Below are 18762 nucleotides of genomic sequence, written 5' to 3' on the forward strand. Positions count from 1 at the left end.
CGGGACTTTGCGGGTCACCGATAAAGTTGACAAAATGGCGGACTTTAAAAGCGTTTTATTTGCTGTATAAATATGAACAGTTTAGTCTGATTATGTCAAACATATATATATGTTTATAAGACCAATTCATTGTATCGATTTTGGGTTACTTTATTAAGACAGATAAATGTATTCGGGTAAGCTACACTGTGTTCCTTAATATGGACACGTGCTCTAAACCCTTTATAAAGTCGTGTTTATTTTCACCTTACCTTGACATTATTACCAAGTGTTCAACTTTTCACCTCTGTGTTTATCTGTCTTTACAGCCTGTAAGCAATGATTGAAGTCCTGTTATCTCTTGTCTTATCAGGTCACATGACTACAACTGAAATACCCGGTATTTAATTTACCTAAAGATCGTCGGGAATTAATCGGTTATTCCTATTGATACACAGATGTTGAAGATGTCGGGCGTGTTTTTAAAGAATACAAATGAAATGCTTTGAGATGCTGTACCAGGTGAACGTAATGTAAGTACACCACGCGAGTGTGTAAACTACAGATTTCCGCCTCAAACGGGTTTTGGGGGAATCTTGCCCTCTTGTGGTATTTTAATGCCACTGCTCTTAAAAGCTCATAGTGTTTGAATAGTTTTGTTCGACAGGGTTTGTATTATAATGAATACTTACTGATTGCTTTAAACCAAATAAGATAATACATTTTTTTAGAAATTATTTACTTCTTTGCTTGCATGTTTGTTTGATTTTTTTCTGCTTTGATTGTATGTTTGTACTTGACCAGTGACATTTTTGTCATTTTATAACAATTATTGTACGAATTTAATATAAAAGGCGTAATACATTTGGAAACAGAGTGAAATTGCTAATTAAACAATGACAAAGTCTAAGTTTATAAAATTAAATTACGTAATATGACGTACGGCCTATCTGCTGTTCAGCCAACGTAGGTGATAAATATTAATTAGGTGACGACACGTGACTGGGCGATCCCGGAAGTTAATTATATTCATATTTATGAGCTCGGGCACCGAGAAAGGATGCTGCAGGATGCGCTGACGTCACGCAGCAGGAGTGAGTTAGGGTGAGTTTCTCCATCCTAGAGATGGCGTCCCAACACCCATGATTAAGCAGAAAAAGAAGAGAAAGAAAAGATGCGAGGCCCTGAACTAAACCTGCTTCTTACGACGGCGATGTTTGTTTTTCATTCGGCATAAATTCGGATTTACATCGGGGTTGTTTTAGTTGTTAATATGTCTGGATCATTGACTTTCTATTGGAGGTTCGGATAAGGTGCCTTCTCTCCATCCACCCATCCATTCATCCACTCGAGAGGAAGGTGGAGGGTCCGGGCGATGGCTGCTGGAGGAGGTGCGGGAGGATGCGGGGAGTCGGTGGATAATTACCGGGCGGAGGTTGAGCGGCTGACCCGGGAGCTGGCGGAGGCGAACCGGGAGAAGGTCCGGGCGGCGGAGTGCGGGCTGGTGGTGCTCGAGGAGAACCAGACACTGAAGCAACAGTATGCGGAGCTGGAGGCCGAGCAGGAGACACTGAGACAGGAGCTGGAACAACTGCAGGAGGTACAGACCCAGCTTTTATTACCCCTTGTCTGTATTTTCTCCGTGTTTGGGGTCTTTGACAAGCTGCAGGTCCTTTTTTAGATGTTGTGCTAGAATAAAGATATTGGTAATATATTGGTAAAATGTATAGGAAAGATGATGCAGAAGAAATGTGCAGAATAGAACAGTACCATGTCATACATCGTGAATACAACTGGGAGAGAAAATTCACAGAGACTAATATGAGAAGGAAGGATGTCAAGCAAACAAAAGAATTGGACGGAAGAGAATGAATAGAACACAAAATAAAGAACAGAACAGAAAACATATCAAGGTATCAAAATACCTTGATAGATGTGACTGCTTAATAAGCCTTGATGTTTACGTACTGTATAAGCTATTTAACACGTTGAAAAGTTTTCGAGTTCTCAAAGAAACATGCAATGACCTCTTTCTTGTCAATTCCATCTTAAGATCTTAAGGCGGATGCGCTACTGATTCTGCAGTTCTGGGGTAGTAAAGATAAACTGAAGCAGTCTGTGCAGTGGATGATGATGCTTTTGTGAGTCTGTTTGCTTTATCGTGTTGTGCCATGTCAGAGATTGTGAGTTTGTTCAGGCGTTGTTTATATAAATTATTGTGACCTGTCTAGTTCCCTCAAAGATTGTACTGTTGTAATGTAATTTGTTTAGAGTGATAGTTTTCCCTTTAGAATTCTCAACAGCATTAACTAGTTTTTAAATCATTTGTGTATAAGATAATAAGGCAGAGACAAAGTCAGTTGAATGTCTTTTATAAAACTCCTCCAAATGTACTTGAAAACAAAGACTGCGTTGAAAGAATCCTTGCATATAAAAGGATTATTTGACCTAAAAATTTAAATTCTGACATGTTTTTTACTCAGTGTTTTGGAATTAAGTTAACATACATTTACATTTATTCATTTGGCAGACACTTTTATCCAAAGCGAGTTACAAGTAGGAGAACACGCTAAACAGTACCGTCGTTGAGATCAAACTTAGAACATTAGAATATAAAGTCAAATAGTCTGCGCTTCAGTCCAGTCTGATTCATTTTCTTTCTTTTCTACATTAAATCTCAATGAACTGTATTGATCAGCTGACTACAGATCAAAGATTGGACATGGGTCACAGTTTGGCAGCAAGCAAGATTCTCCGGTGTCATTCAGTAGCTGCTGTAGCTGGTGGGTGAACAGTAATAGCCTAATGTAATGACGGTGAACTAAAAAAAACAGTACTGTTTTTTTAAATAAATAATAAATTGTAAGCAATTAGCAAAAAACGAATTAGTGAATAACGCTGATTTAATTTCTCATAATATTTATTTTATTGGTCATTATCTAGATTTCCCTGTATGTCTATGAAATAATAATGGAAATGAGAGATTTTCGAGATGAAAGCATCTGCTGATATATTATTCATAAATGTCTATTTCTGATATTCAGCATCCCCCAGTGCCCTCTGAGAGCTGCTAAGATTACATGTTACTACAACATTTAACATTTAGTAAAGTGCCACAATATAAATATGAAACAATTTCTGATTTAAAACAACATAATGAGAAACTGGAAGATGACAGGACGACAATTTGTAAATATCAAGACGTTGCGTCTCAGATCTAGTAGACAGTAAGAGGTTACGTCAGGCATTTCAGTTCAGCTCCGTGCATTTTTCCCAGGGTCTTTGTGTTGCCCTGGAAAAGCCACAAACCCATGAGCTCAGAACCATTCAAGTTTCCATTATCTTTCCAAAGAATCCCGTAATAAATAACCATCCATTGTTCTGGTCATCCTCTTCACACTAACAGATCTTTCTAGGCTGGTTTATTGTTGTTTGCTTGGAAACCACTGAGTAACCCGTCAGACTTTCTCGCATTGTTTCACACGAACTATTGTTAAAGATATTTAGCTGTATTCACAAAACAATTCTGCTCACTGCACAGATTTTTTTAATGGTCTTGAAACTGTGTTGCTAGCATGCAGTTGTACACACAGTGTTTAAGTCTTTAGGGATTGAAGCCATCTTAATGCTCATGGGATCTCCTCTTGGGTCAAAATGAATGATGTTTTATCCCACAGGCCACCAAACATTTAGCTTTTCCCTGTGCTTGGTCTTCTTAACTTGCTTCTTTGTCTTGTTTGACATACTGTATATGCATTTTTTCAATAAGGCCAGTTTCATATTTTTCATGTGCTATTAATAAGATTTCAAGACGTTTCACAACATGTTTGCAAGATTCGATAACTGCTGGCCGCTGAAACATATAGTACGGTAGTGTTCTGAGCTGTAAATCGATCATGTCCTGTGAGGGGCACATGTGGCTCATAATGTACATCAGCACGGCCGAGAAAATGAAAAATGCACTAATGTGCATTATCTGCAGCGGTCATGTGCTCGTGTCATACGCAGAAACTCAACACTCTACAGTATATATACATAAAAGGTTGTGATTGTGTGTATAATGTGTATTTTATTTGTGAATAGTTTCATCCTGAGACGGTCAGTGATGGATCTGCGCACAGTTCACATGGAAGTCGAGGTTCTGACATGTTTTGCTTCTGGTTATGAATTACGGATTGGACCAAGGCAAGCCAGAATCTTAGAGGAGAAATTTCAATGTCAAGGTGGATAATACACACAGAAACACATTGGCTGTGTAACTCACGTGATGATTGATGTCATAGTTTAGCCTTTAGGACAATGGAGCTCTTTAACAGAAAAAACACATACACATTTAAAGTGATACTTCACCCAAAAATGAAAATCTGTCATCATTTACTCACATTCGAGTTGTTCCAAATCTGTATAAATGTCTTTGTTCTGATGAACACAGAGAAAGATATTTGGAAGAATGCTTATAACCAAAAAGATCTTGCCCCCCATTGACTCCCATAGTAGGAAAAATTACTTTTTTTGTTCTGTTGAACACAAGAGAAGACATTTTGAAGAATGTAGGACAGCAAACAGTTCTGGGGCACTTTTGACTACCATTGTTTTTTTTCTACTGTGGGAGTCAATGGGGGGCAAAATCTGTCTAGTTATAAGCATTCTTCCAAATATCTTTCTCTGTGTTCATCTGAACAAAGACATTTATACAGATTTGGAACAACTCGAAGGGGAGTAAATGATGACAGATTTTCATTTTTGTGTGATCTATCCCTTTAAGGCTGCATGTTATGCATTTTATTGGCTTATTATGAGTCAGATGATATTAAAAAGAAATGTTTCAAGGTGCACATATATAAACATATGTCCACATATCTGGAAACACTTTTCTTTTTTAAATATTTTTACCCTTATTATTTTATTACAGCAATGGACTGCACAAATCCTTGTATTTATATAATAATCGTATTAATTATTATTAAGATTCAGGAGGAGTCATGTATTACGGATCTATTTCTGGCCCTGCTTGTCTTAGACCTCCATTCCGATCATATATACCGTAGATCAATATACGCACACGCATACATGCTTTCAGGAGGGCAATGTAACTACTTAGACAGAGTGAAAAGATAGATGAAGGTTTGATGTTACTGTATTGTGTAACAAAGATGCATGCACGTCCAGGCTTCAGGCTCAGTGTCCCAAATACAAATGACTAAACAAAACACTGTAGCTCATTGTGTTTGTGTCTCAGCAGACCATCTGATCTGAAGCTTGTGCACAGAAACTGTCTGACTTTATAAGAAAGATGTGCTTTGGTGCTCTGCAGCATAGAAGATCACATATAAAGGTTGGCTGTGGCCCGCGGGCCTTCATATTGATCCATATGTCTGTGTGAACTCTCTCCAGAAATTGAGACTGCTCAGCTTAAAGTCTGTCACTTGAGCTGCCGTACAATGCCCGCAGAAATCACATGATAGAAAATGACCCGTGTACAATCACAACATGCTTTATAGAGTATTATTACAAATATAATCAGCCATCTTGACTGAGATGCTCATATGTGAAGAAAGACACAGAGATTTTCTCTCAGGCCGGAGTGTTAAAGTGGATAAGATGATAGCTGTCAGATAAATAATGAAGAAATTTTGAAGTAAAGGGCGGTTTTTGGGTTAGGTGTGTCGTGCATTTCATCCATTCTGCATATTCTGAATATTTTGAAATAAAATGTCAGATAAATTGTAGAGAAAATCTCCCACAAATTCCAGTATTTTAAAAAGTAAATATTACAGTGTCCTTAAAATGACATTCATGCAGTGTGTAATGTTGCTGTGTGTGAATGTAAGCCGTCTGTCAAGTTGTAAAGCCGAAAGTGAACGAATAACAAAGTTATTAGCTTGGGACAAAAGGAGTTCCTTTTGCGACACTGCACGTGGTAGACCAATCACAGCAGACTAGACCATCTGACCAATCAGATCAGAGTAGGCTGACAGAAAGGAGGGGATTATTAGACGGATTTGAGAGTCAGTCAAGAAGTAAGGTTATAATAACTGCCTATTAGTAGAAATGAAAGTGTTTTTACACCGTGTATTGTTGGACACTCCATAAACCAAAGTAGGACCTAAAAAAATCGCAAAATATTTACTCTTTAATGGGTGAGCGTGGTGCTAGCCACACCAAGGTCATGGGGTTCGAAGTTGAAGAGAATAACATCTGCCAAAAGCATAAATGTAAATGCAAGTGAAAAAAGATGATGTCACGCAATTTTATTATATTATCATCACGTTTTCTTTGTTTCCAGTAGTTACACAGCCACAGCTGACTCATGCACTCAGTGATGTCACTGGTTAATGTGTACTATAATAACATTTGAAACAGAACCAACATCCATTAACAAGATTCTCTTCTCGTGGAATAAATGTGTTTGCATTGTTAAAGAAGTCGTCTGCCAATCTTTTATGACTTGTGTACATGTTCACTAGAATGACGATGTTCTGTTTTACTGGAAACAGATTCTGTAATGCGACACGGCAGCTGTCTGTCCAATCACGTGATCCCATATCTCATTCAAGTTCAATTTAATCAGGTTTGACTCAAATCGAATCATTTTTCAGAGAAAACGTGATGATAAGAGTACAGTAAACTGCTGTGATTGATGTTGTGATTCTCAAGCTTTGAGAAAAGTGGATCAGTGCAGCAGTTTTTGGACACACTGTATTGCTGATTGTGTGTTTCATAGCTAAATGTTCTAAATATAGTATCGAAAATCACCAAAGACCTCCGTATGGACGAGAAGTGCCACCTCAGCATCTAGTATAAAATTCCAATCACACATGGTGAGTCTTCCCATAATTCACTGCTGCAAATCTACCAGTTGTTTTAGAGACATGTATGATAGTACCGTAGTATTTTTTAAAGTAGTGCATAAATACACATACCACATAAATATGGTACACATAAGTATAACAAACATTCTCTTTATAGTAAACAAGTCCATTTCCCTTCATCTCTTAAAGTCATAGTTCACCCAAAAATGAAAACAATGTCATCATTTATCAGAAAAATCTGAATTTTCATTTTTGGGTGAACTATCCCTTAATGTGACACTGAGAGCGTATAAAGTATAGTTTTATCATGTTATTGGAGATTTTCAGCTGATACATCGATACTTCAGATATTTTGCCTACTATCATGGTCTTCAGTGTTGTTTTCCCATGATGCACTGCTCCATAAGTCTATGTTTGTCTTCTCTCACCCATCACACCAGAAGCGTTAAGCTCATATACACCTCTGAATTGATTTTTCACACTATGAGATTCTGCTCTCCTCCGCTGAGCCCTGTATTGATAATCTTTGAATCTTATGCGAGATCACTAGCTCTTCTTATTCCAGTCACGCCTGCTAGATTGCATCTGATATTCTCTGAACTTCACTTTACAGTACAGGGTCACCGAATCTGTGTCAACTACAGTTTGCTGCTTTGCTATTTGGGATCTTAATTTTCAGACATTACTTATTTAGCGTCCATTTTTCAGGCGTCAAAATCTTTTGCAATGTTATTTTTTGAATGTGTATCTCAATGCCTCACATACTTGGGAAGCTAGAGGATGCGTAGTATGCGAATGTCTCTCTGGCGTCATCGTCTTGCTCAATTTGGCTCTAAATTTGGCTTTACTCATTTCTTACTCCATCAGGCCTTCAGCCAGGCGTACACCACTCAAAGGAAGGTGGCGGAAGATGGCGAGAGCAACGAGGAGACGCTGTTGGAGGAGTCTGCCACTAAGGAGGCGTACTACATGGGTCGCCTGCTGGAGCAACAGGCCGAGTTGAAGAACAGCCGATCGCAGGCGTCCTGCACGCAGGTTGAGAACGAGAGGCTCACGGACATCTTGCAGGAACTTCGAGAGGTCAGGAACTTCCAAGTAACCAAAGTTGGAGTGCATTGATCACGCATCATGAAGTTTGGCTTTTAAATTCTTCGTTCTTTTTTCTGTCTGTGTGTCTTTCAGAGTAACGAGATGTTAGAGCTGCAGAGAAGCCGTATGAGAGAGGAGATCAGAGAGTATAAATTCAGAGAAGGCAGAATGCTGCAGGACTACACAGAACTAGAAGAAGAGAACATCTCTCTGCAAAAACTGGTGTCCACGCTTAAACAGAACCAGGTAAACACAAAATTTAGCTATTGTGCCTGTGCTGAACCCTTACAAAAACGAACCATGGTTTTATTACAAAAAACATAAAACGTGTAGATGAACCATAGTAGTCACAAATTTCTGGTTTTAGGTGGAGTACGAAGGCTTGAAGCATGAGATCAAAGTTCTAGAAGAGGAAACGGCCCTGCTTAACAGCCAATTAGAAGACGCGCTGCGCTTAAAAGACATCTCCGAGAGCCAACTGGAAGAGGCTCTGGACGCTCTGAAAAACGAGCGAGAGCTGAAGAACATTCTGCGGAAGGAATTAGCGCATCATCTCACCGTGTGCGACGGGGCCTTTAGTTCCGGCTGCGTTCATCTGATCGCTCTGAGCTCGGCACCACCCAGTGGCAGCGCCTCCCCGACGACCGCAACCTCGCCCACCAGTGAGGATGGTGGAGGGAAATGCAACGGGCATTTGCTGCAGGGCGCGGCAGGTTCGGTTTTCAACCGTCTAAACAGCGATTTCAGGTCGACAGGTTTGAGGAAGGGAGAAATTTTGACCCCTGACCTTTACAGTGAACTCAACGGTCCAGAGATGCAAAAACTCAAACAACAGCTGCAGCAGGTCAGTGTGAAGGGGCGGAGTTATGTATCAGCCACACCCACATGCTAAATATATTATCCATGTCTATAGGCATGCACTTGTTTTTGTTTAGGTGTTTTATGAAATCATCCACTTGAAATGTTTTTTATGTTGCTTGATTTCTATGTTTTGTTGCGTTATAAATGTTTTTTTATGTTCATATTGCTAAACAGAGAAACTTGTGCTGCATTGGTTTAGGCGTTGTTTTGTGTGCAGTGAGATGCTGCAGTGTCATGGGATGAAATATGAGATAAACACACTAATGGGCCGTTCTACTGGTGTATTTATTTATTTTTGTTTTGTTTCTATAATGCAAGATTATTTTAACCGTACATTTATTTAAACCTGTAAATAAAATAGAATGTTATAGAAATATTAAAACTCTATGTCTTTTATGTCTTAAAAAGAAGCTTCCCCAGTTTTATTGTAGTAAATTTTTTCGATCAGCTTTTATTTTTTGTTTAATGTTTTATTATTACTTTAATTTTAATTCATTTTAATAGGTTTGATATTTATTTTAGTTTAGATTTTATTTATTTATAGTTATTAGTTTTATTCATAAGGTAATATTATTAATTTGATTAGTCCTTGAGTTAGAGTTTAAAGTTAAAGGTTTTTTTTCAGTTATATTGTTCTCTATAAAGTTAATTTTATTTTTTTGCATTTTTATTTTATTTTTTCATTTATTTTCAGCTAATATTTTTAATGCCTCTGCTTATACTTGTTTTAGTTTATTCCTGGAGCAACATTTCACATTTTTGTTTAGCTTAAAATTTTCTAACATTTTTAACACCGTGTCTACACAGGCTATGTTGACCAGCTAGTTTTTACTGGTGAACAGTGTATTAGTTTCCCACCACTAACCAGTAGAAAATGTACTTCATTGGCTTGTTTATGTGTTGCAGGTGGAGCGAGAAAAAGCATCATTGTTGAGCAGTGTGCAGGAGTCACAGACCCTCCTCCGTCACACACAGGGGGCCCTTACAGAACAACACGATAGGGCCAATCGCCTGGTGGAGCGTTTCCGAAAACTTCGCCGTCAGCGCAACAGCAAAGAAAAGGAGGATGAGGTGGATGAAGAGGAGACCGCTTGGGTCTCCGGGGACCAGGAGGGGCCCAGTCTGGAGTTGCTGCAGTGCAAGTACAAGGTAGCGGTGATGGAGGTGGTGGGATTAAAAGCAGAGCTCAAGGAAGTTAAAGAAACATATAATGAGTTGGTGGAGGCCAGCGCGCGGTCAGAGGAACAGGGACAGGCCCAGCTGCAGGCGTTGGAGACTCAGGTGGTGCAGCTGGAACGCAGCTGCCGGGAGGGCCGAGAGAAGGCGGTCTGTCTGGAACGTGAGCTGCAGGCAGCCAACAACACGGCCTCGGAGGCCCATGGAATTCTGGGAAATGCCCAAGACGAGCTGGCGACATTCAGCGAGGAGTTAGCCCAACTTTACCACCATGTCTGCCTGTGCAACAACGAGACACCCAACCGCGTTACGCTGGACTATTATCGGCAGGGCAGGACCCTCACACGCATTTCCAACGTTGGCCTCAAGGGGTCAGACGATCACCGAGTGCTGCTCACGCCACGGCTGGCACGCCGTTTAGCGGCGATCAACGCCGCGACGTCCGAGTCACGTAGCCCATCCAACTCACCGTCCAAAGAGCCTTCCACTGCTGAGCAGAGCCCGGTTCGTACGCCGCTGGGCTCGCCCGTCGTTAGTGCCTCCTCTTCTTCTTCATCTTCATCTCCAGCACCCGAGTTGTCCACGGGTTCCGACCCACGCCGCGAGCCTACCAACATCCACCACCTCAATGCCATCATCCGCGATCAGATCAAGCACCTTCAGAAAGCGGTGGACCGTTCACTCCAGCTGTCCCGTCAGCGTGCGGCCGCCAGTGAGATCGCCCCGCTGATGGACAAAGATAAAGAAGCCTGCATGGAGGAGATTCTTAAACTCAAAGCGATTCTGAACACCAAGAGAGAGCAGGTCGCAACGTTGCGCCTTGTGCTCAAAGCCAACAAGCAGGTAAGCTAATCAGCTCTATTTATTACCCAGCATTCTATTGATCGCCATGGAGACTAAGTGTATTGACCGTTAAAGCGTAACCATGGGAGTTTTGCTTTCTCATTAGTGTTGCTTTTTATGTTTCTTTTTCTGGTGAAACCATTTGGGTTCCCCGTGAGTCTCAACAACCACACTCGACCATCGGCATAAAGTCTGGTCCACTTTGAATAATTTTCTGTCCGAGCTCCATCGAAATGAAATGGAGTTTTTCTGTCATTAAGGCTGAACAACTTATTGAAATTAGAGATGCGACGATACTAAATTTCTCAGATGATACCGATAGCTGATTATTCAGAGTGATATCTGCCGCGACCGATTAAATTAATATTTCTTAACTTTCTGAATGCTATTAATTCATATAATAACTGCTCATTCATAATCAAACTGCTGATGTTTCTTAACATTTTCAATATACAGAGCACAAATTGCATTGCATTTTCCTGTCCTTCTTTGATTGACAGGAGATGTTGATCATCGGCTGTTTTTATAAAAATTGCTTTTACCAGTGCGGATACCAATTATTGGCTGAGATATCGGTGCCTCTCGAATTGAATCATCATCTTTACAATAACTGAATTATTTGAACAAGTGGTCATAGTTTTAGGTCCAGAGATTGTTTTTAAATATATTTTACATCTGCTATCCTCAACTTTTGCCTTCTTATCATCATCTCTGTGAAACAATGAATTGCACGATATTTTACGTACTTATCTTTGTGTGTTAAAAACGTTAACAAAACGTGCAAAATGGTACCCGATAACTCGAATTATAAATCATTATTTTAAGCTTACCATTGTGAATGTGGAAAGGTAAAGAAACGGTTTTGAACACTGAATTTTTTTACTGATTTTAACCAAAAAAGTTACAGATTGCGGCCTTAATATAGTTCAAATTGAGTTTAGAAGCAATGCAAACAAAGCACTATTGCATTGCCTATAATACATCATATTAATTCAGGATTAATCAAGTCATCATGTATCACATTTTCTTAGTTGATAATACTTATTAAAATGTCACACAACACTGACAAAATTAACGGAGATGTGTAGATTTTTTAATGAAATGTAAAAGTAGCTTTTCGGACAGACGCATTTACAAACCTTGTGCCGATTATTGTTCTTGTGGGAATCTAGTCTGAGTCTATAGCCAGAAAGGAATGCATTTTGATTCAGAGTGACAGTTTTATGTGTCAGATCATTTCTCTCTGTGTTGCCCACAGTGTGATATAAACATGTTGTATGACCGCTCCAGGCCTGAGATGATTTATGAATATAGATCCCCATGAGAGAGAAACTGCTGTGCTGTACGAGCAAGCCAGCAATGTAATTACTGCATCTATCATTGAGTCTAACGCACGGATCAACAAGAACACCAATAACAGGACTTTCAGTGCCCGTGTCAGTGTAGTGAAAGAAACTCGATAGAATTACAATATGCATTTTTTTTAATCTTCTATTCCCAAGGCAGTTCTTTAAAAACAAAACAATTAAGTGCAAAATATATCCCATGCATCAATATCGAGCAAGGCTGTTTTCATATGATTCAACGTCCCTTCAGATATAAATGACATGGGTGTAATGCTCATTGTGTTTCACAGACGGCAGAGGGGGCGCTGGCCAACCTGAAAAGTAAGTACGAGAATGAGAAGACCATGGTGACGGAGACCATGATGAAGCTGAGAAATGAACTGAAGGCTCTTAAAGAGGACGCCGCCACCTTCTCGTCTCTGAGAGCCATGTTTGCCACACGGTAAGCAATATCTGACAAGACACACTGTTTCTCCAGCTGTTATTTAGTTTCATCATTCGAGGACAAAATCAGTTGTGACAAATGGCTGAATAATGAGTCATCCGCCGTGGATGTTTAGCATGTCTTTCTTTCTGATAAGGTGCGACGAGTACGTTATTCAGCTGGACGAGATGCAGAGACAACTCGCGGCGGCCGAAGACGAGAAAAAGACGTTGAATTCCCTCCTCCGCATGGCCATCCAGCAGAAACTTGCCCTCACCCAGAAACTAGAGGACCTGGAGTTCGACCAAGAGCAGTCGCACCGCACCCGCGTCACCAAGACGTCCAGGTTGAGGACCCCCACGCCCAAAGTAAGTGCCACCCGTGTTCCGCCCCTCCCCGACACCCCCATGACAATTACAGAGGTGCTTACAGCAGCGGCTGCCATTACCTCGCCCACCACTCAGAATACACCCAGCTTCACCCCGACACAACCCTCTGCCCCCAACAGCCCGCCCTCATTGGAGGCCCCTTCGTCCCCCGCCATCTCCTCATCCTCTTGGACCCCCCCGATCACACCCTACCGCCAGGGCGTGTCTCATTGGACGATGGGAGTCCGGGCGTACGTTGTCCAGCCACACCCTTTCAGTGTGGACTACACCCAACTGCCTACTCATTCCTCCATCCTTGCCCGCCGCTACGCCAGCGAGTCGCACTATTCCCCGGGCACCGCCCCTTCCTCGCCTTATCGCTCGCCCCTGTCCGCCACTCGCCGCCCCATGTGGAGCTCTTCCCAATCTCGCGCCCTTCCCACCCACCTGACCCGCTCCACATCACGATACACGTCCCCGTCGTCCGCCTACACCCCGCTTTATCCCAGAAACTACAGCTCCCAGCATCCCCGGTACTGACAGCCGGGGGGAGCAGAGAGGAGGACGCACTGGTTTGAATGTGTTTTTTTACTCAGGGATTTTAATGGAGCACAAGTGACCCGGCCGCCTTCACACGAGACTGTTGATCAGTTCTCAGGACACTGTGTTCTGTCAAAGACCCGGCAAACTCTGTGACTGCATGTGGACTTTACAGACAGCAGGATCACAGAAACTTTTAGATCATTTCAACAGGAAGTTGACCGTTTGTGTTGCAGGTTGATAGCGTGTTTCAGGGTGAACGTGTCATTGTCACAATAGTCGTCATGTGCAGATATTTGAGACTTTTGAAGTCTTTAACACTAAAACATTTGCAACATATCAGTCAGTCCGTTGCTCATACAGAAACGATAAATGAAGGATTATTTTAAGTGATCATATTGGTTTTAATTTGCCTACAGCTGTATTCAGACTGGAATACTAGCGTACTATTTCATCTTTTTTTTAAATAATAAGTGAAACATTATGCATTGTTTGATTGTAAATTACAAGTGGGTTTTCACATTTTTTACATCATTTTACATATAACACTACACAGTGTGCTCTGCTTGTATATTTCACATTTTTGGCAAATATTGTACGAAATGCATTGGGGTTTCATTCATACTTAATATTCTCATACTCTGCAGAAGGAGTTTGAGAGGTGTGGCAGTATTCCATTCTCAACACAGCTGTAGTTTATGTCGGCGCAGTGCCATCTAGTGGATAAACAGCGCTAACTACGTAACATGAATGTGCAAAAAATCACCATTTTATGTCTCAGTACAAGTCGGACTGATCCTGGTTCAGATGTTAAGAGATTACGTTTCAGAGATTGAACAGAGTAGATGATTCAGATGAGCAATTATGGGAATGTGGTGAATGGATGCGCTGCAAAAGTCTAGATGACTCTCTCAGGGAATTTCATTCATTTATCATTATAGTGATCTGTAAAATCACATTTATTTACAGCACATGTCATGTGACGCAGTGATTTACAGTATATGTGTGTAACACAGTGCTCGTATGAAAGCAGAAATTCTGCTGTCTGTGTTCCTGTAAAGACTAAAGACGTCAGTTTGTCCTGTCATTTTCTTATCATTTCTACTATTGTTTTGTTTGACTCTTCCCCTTATTTTTGTTTGCTTTATTTAGTTTTTCATTTGTTGAAATTGTTTACAAATGTCATACTCTATAACCCACAAACAAATACTCTGATGCTGTCCAACAGCCCAGGAAGGGTCATATGGAGAAAGGCGCCTGACCTTCATATCTCGCGCCTGTGTCCTTTCCTTACTACACCAAAAACACTGATGGCCACACTAGAGCCATATCGCACACAACACACACAATAACACACATTCACACAACACGACTGAAGCCAGAAGCATTTGACGGGTATCAAAACCCAAACCCTGTCCCATCATTTCCCTGCATGCTCTTTCTGATCAACATCACATCACTTATTCTACAGTTGCAGTGACAGATGATTTTACATTCAGATGGTGAAAATATAGCATTAGTTAAAGTTCTTTAAACTCATAACAATGCAAATCATAGTTCGTTTTTAGATTTTTCTTTTTTTTTAAATCGAGATAAAACGATGAAATGTCACTGCAAATGTACAATGACACACTTCTGATCCTAGTTTAAATTAAACATCCTAGCGTTTACATTTAGCCAAATATGTTTCGTTAATGCTCACACAGGCCTTGGTATTGCATGAAGTCGTGTGGGGTTTAAAATGTAGTTTAATTATTTTCTTGGTTTGTTATAGAAATTGTACTTGCAAGTTTGAAAGATCGTTCCTAGATTGAATGAAACCGTCGAAGCAGATATAGTCTGATTAGATAGTCTTCGGTGTATGATTTTACATTAAAGAAGCTGGCTGTAGGACGTTGAATCTGGAACCGATGAAAAGGTGAATTGGCATTAGTTTTGGATCACACAGACGGCTGTTTATAAATCTCATTGTGTTCAGTTGAAGAAGGTTTAGGGAATCTTACCGTAGATCCCATGTGTGTTTTAACACGGGATAGAAACCTTGTGAACCTCCTCTCTGTTCTGTCTCGCACCCTCACACACACATGATCACGTGATCATGTCTTCACCTGCGTTAACACTCGCACCACCGTCACCGTCTCATTGTGACTGACATCTGGGAAACCTGTCAAATGCTTCCTGCTTCCTTTATTTCCACTTCCTCTATGATTTCTCCTCATTCTTCATCCCGTCTCAGATGAATGTTTTCTACTGCGTGTTACTGATGCAACACAGTTTCAGACTGTTATTGAGCTATCACTGAATGTACATGTATGCTGTCATATGCATGTGTATAGAGAGTAAAACCGCTGTATATATCTGTTGTTATTTAGAAAGTAATGCGCTGTATATTCTTCATATATACTGTAAATAGCAGGTATAAATGAACTGAATTATTGAGTCCGAGTTCTTTTTAAACGCTTTAAGGATTCTAGTATTCATGATATTGTTTGTTTCCAAATACATTTAATGCTGTTAGCAATAGCATTATCTTTTTATTCAGCTGTCTGTAACACAATGGTAAGCTACGCTGGTTTACAGTTTGCTCAGTTTTGTGATGCATCTGCATTTATTATTTGACTGATCTTCATACTCTTCTCTTTGTCAGGTAAGTCAATGCTGAATCCGAATTCATCGCCTTTTAAATGTGGCTTTAAGGGATTGTTCAGCCCAAAATAAACATTTGATCATTATTTATTCACCCCCATGTGGTTTGAAACCTGTATTCTGTGGAACACAAAAGAAGATATTTTGAGAAATGTCTCCGTGGTTTTGCGTACATACTATGGATGTCGATGGAGGCCAGTGTTGTTTGATTATCAACATTCTTCAAAATATCTTCTTCTGTGTTTGAAATGATATGGGGTCAGATTGATGAACTATCCTTTTAATATAATAATGTAGTTGCAAGGAGGTTGTGGATAAAATTAGCCAAAAACACAGAGTTATTTGTTAAAATCAATAAAAACAATTATCCAGGTACACAAAATGCACTTGGTGTGTTGTGTATACGGCTGTCGTTCCACTGCTCCATACTGCCCCCTGGCTGTTGGAGGACTAATATCTCAGTCTCTTTCAGATAGTCTCCAAACTCCTCCTGCCTCAGTGCCACCATCCCAACAAAAACTAAACACACAGGTAACCTCTTACAGAGCATGAAAGCTTATTTATTGCTGATTTCATGTATTCACTTTTCTGCTGCATGGGTTTGACAAAATATTCAAATCAATAATATTATTACAGAAGTGCTGTTGTGTGTTAATTTTGATCTCAGTTTACGACGATTTTCAGTGCTATCGGTTTATAATCTCTCTGTCTTCCTCCAAACATCTGTACGTTGTCTGAATGCAGATGGACTATAGAGGCAATGTTTCAGGATTCAACAGCTGCAGATGGAGTCACAGTCAAGAAAAACTGCGTGATCACATGACACTCATCACAATTACATCACGGTCATGTCACGGGTGTACATATAAATCGTTGTCCAGAAGATTTTTGCCTTTTTTACACAAAGATTTGAGTGTCAATGTTTCACAGTTTTGTCAACGGAACTACGTGCAAAAGTGTGGACAATTTAAATGTAATAAACTGTTCCGAGGCCAAGACCATATAGATGTTTTAACTGATGATGGTTGTATTAAAAATGGTTTAAGTATGAGGTTTTTGTTTGACAGACCAAAAACTTAAAAGGAATATACTGGGTTCATGGTGACTATTCTGTCTCACTTTATGTAAATCAAAGATAAATCTGAACACGTGGGGCGGTCTCCCAGACAGGGTTTAAGACTAGTCCCAGACTATCTTAAATGTTAAATGTGTCTTGATCGAAAAAACTTACACTGACCTATCTTAAAAAAGATCATTGCCATTGTTTTGTCTCGAGATGCACACCAGTAATGTTTTTTGTAAGGTATGTTTTTTAAAACAACTTAAATATCCCACTTTAACTAAGGCCTAGTCCTGGTTTAAACTAATCCCTGTCCGGGAAACCGCCCCTTAGAGTTTAGAATACAAACCACAAACATAAATACTGTATATCCGAATGTATATGATCCCAGAATCTTTCTTTAGAACCTGCAGGCTAAACTTACCAAAGCCTTCAAAACAAAGCTGGAAATGAGTAAAGAGTCTATAAGAGAGATGCAGTGAGCTTGATCGTGTATTCTATTTAAGCCTTACTGTTCAAAAACCAACTTTTCATATTATATTTATTCAATGTTATTAACTACCTCTGTCCATTTAGGCTATTTCAGATGAATACACACCTTGTTTATCCGACAGGAATGTTGCATGTTTGAATTTCTTCTCAATGTTTAATCTTCTCTTTGTATTTGCACTGCATATTCGTGATCTTCCCACAGTGTTCTGCATCCCAGTCACAAGCACAAACACAGACACCCAACCAGAGCATTCCAGTGCTGTCAGGACTGTTAAAAACTCAAATGCTGCAGAGACATCACTGCAATGTCTTAACCTCCTGCTTCAAACACGCTTGATGGAAGTTGTGGATGGATGATCTCCATGGATGACACCTGTCCTGAATTTTGCCTATAAACTGTGGACAGATAAACATCTTCCCACTTTGTCATCGGTGAATTCCTGTAAAGTATTAACTCTTGGGTGTATCGTTTCAATTTTGCAATCTTGACTATTTGTGTATTGCTGAACAAAAACACCACGTATGTGAATAACTGCAGTAATGTAGTTTACTATCATTCTGAGTCTTCCTAGCCAACAGCAATACAGCTTACTGCAAATATGACATTATTCAGTGTTTAATATATATATATAAATAAAATGATATCATACAATCAAAAGTCTCTAAGAGTTCTTTAGTCATCAAAAAGGAACTTTAAAGGGTTACCTCACCTCACTATGAATGTTATTCCATCAGATATTTATAAGATGACACTTTTTTTTTGAAGAAACACCACAGTTTCAGGCCACCAAATCATTTTGAAAAGGAAAACGGGTTAAAAATAAAAAACAGAAGTTATTCTTTTCAAACAAAGGCCAAAGGATATGTAAGAATGTTTCTGGATTGTCAAACTTTAGTGGAACATAAAGACTTAATGTGATGGCCTACACTTGTGTAAACACCAGTTAGTTCAATAGTTTGTTTCAATACTAAGTTTTGATATTTTTGAGTGTCTTTAATGTGTAACATCTTGGAAGTTTGGATACAACTTTGTTTTGATTTACAAGATTTGTCCAATTACCTGTACATTCTTAAGATCTCTCAGATGGCATGTGATGTGCTTATGTTTACAACTATTTACACTTTT

At 39.8% G+C, this 18762-nt stretch overlaps 1 protein-coding gene across 2 annotated transcripts; it reads left to right on the plus strand.

Moving 5' to 3' along the window:
- Positions 1-1028: 1028 nt before the first annotated feature.
- On the plus strand, positions 1029-18280 carry LOC130548056 (protein bicaudal D homolog 1-like). 2 transcript variants are annotated; one of them, XM_057324508.1, is made up of 9 exons: positions 1029-1579; positions 7659-7871; positions 7974-8126; positions 8248-8724; positions 9648-10760; positions 12397-12548; positions 12688-12898; positions 16557-16615; positions 16829-18280. In XM_057324508.1, exons 1-8 carry the CDS (start codon positions 1355-1357, stop codon positions 16605-16607), a joined length of 2595 nt encoding a protein of 864 aa, XP_057180491.1. In that variant the 5' UTR covers positions 1029-1354; the 3' UTR covers positions 16608-16615; positions 16829-18280. The 2 variants fall into 2 exon arrangements, with proteins under 2 accessions (XP_057180491.1, XP_057180490.1); XM_057324507.1 differs by having other exon boundaries at positions 12688-16615.
- The last annotated feature ends 482 nt before the right edge of the window (positions 18281-18762 follow it).

This window comes from Triplophysa rosa, linkage group LG24 (assembly GCF_024868665.1).
Source record: "Triplophysa rosa linkage group LG24, Trosa_1v2, whole genome shotgun sequence".
NCBI lineage: Eukaryota > Metazoa > Chordata > Actinopteri > Cypriniformes > Nemacheilidae > Triplophysa > Triplophysa rosa.

Bases quoted from the DNA above. Each gene is read 5' to 3' on its own strand.
- LOC130548056 (XM_057324507.1), top strand. From the start codon at position 1,355: ATGGCTGCTGGAGGAGGTGCGGGAGGATGCGGGGAGTCGGTGGATAAT. The intron at 7,872-7,973 runs GTCAGGAACTTC...TGTGTCTTTCAG, and splicing joins TCTTGCAGGAACTTCGAGAG to AGTAACGAGATGTTAGAGCT. The intron at 12,549-12,687 runs GTAAGCAATATC...CTTTCTGATAAG, and splicing joins AGAGCCATGTTTGCCACACG to GTGCGACGAGTACGTTATTC.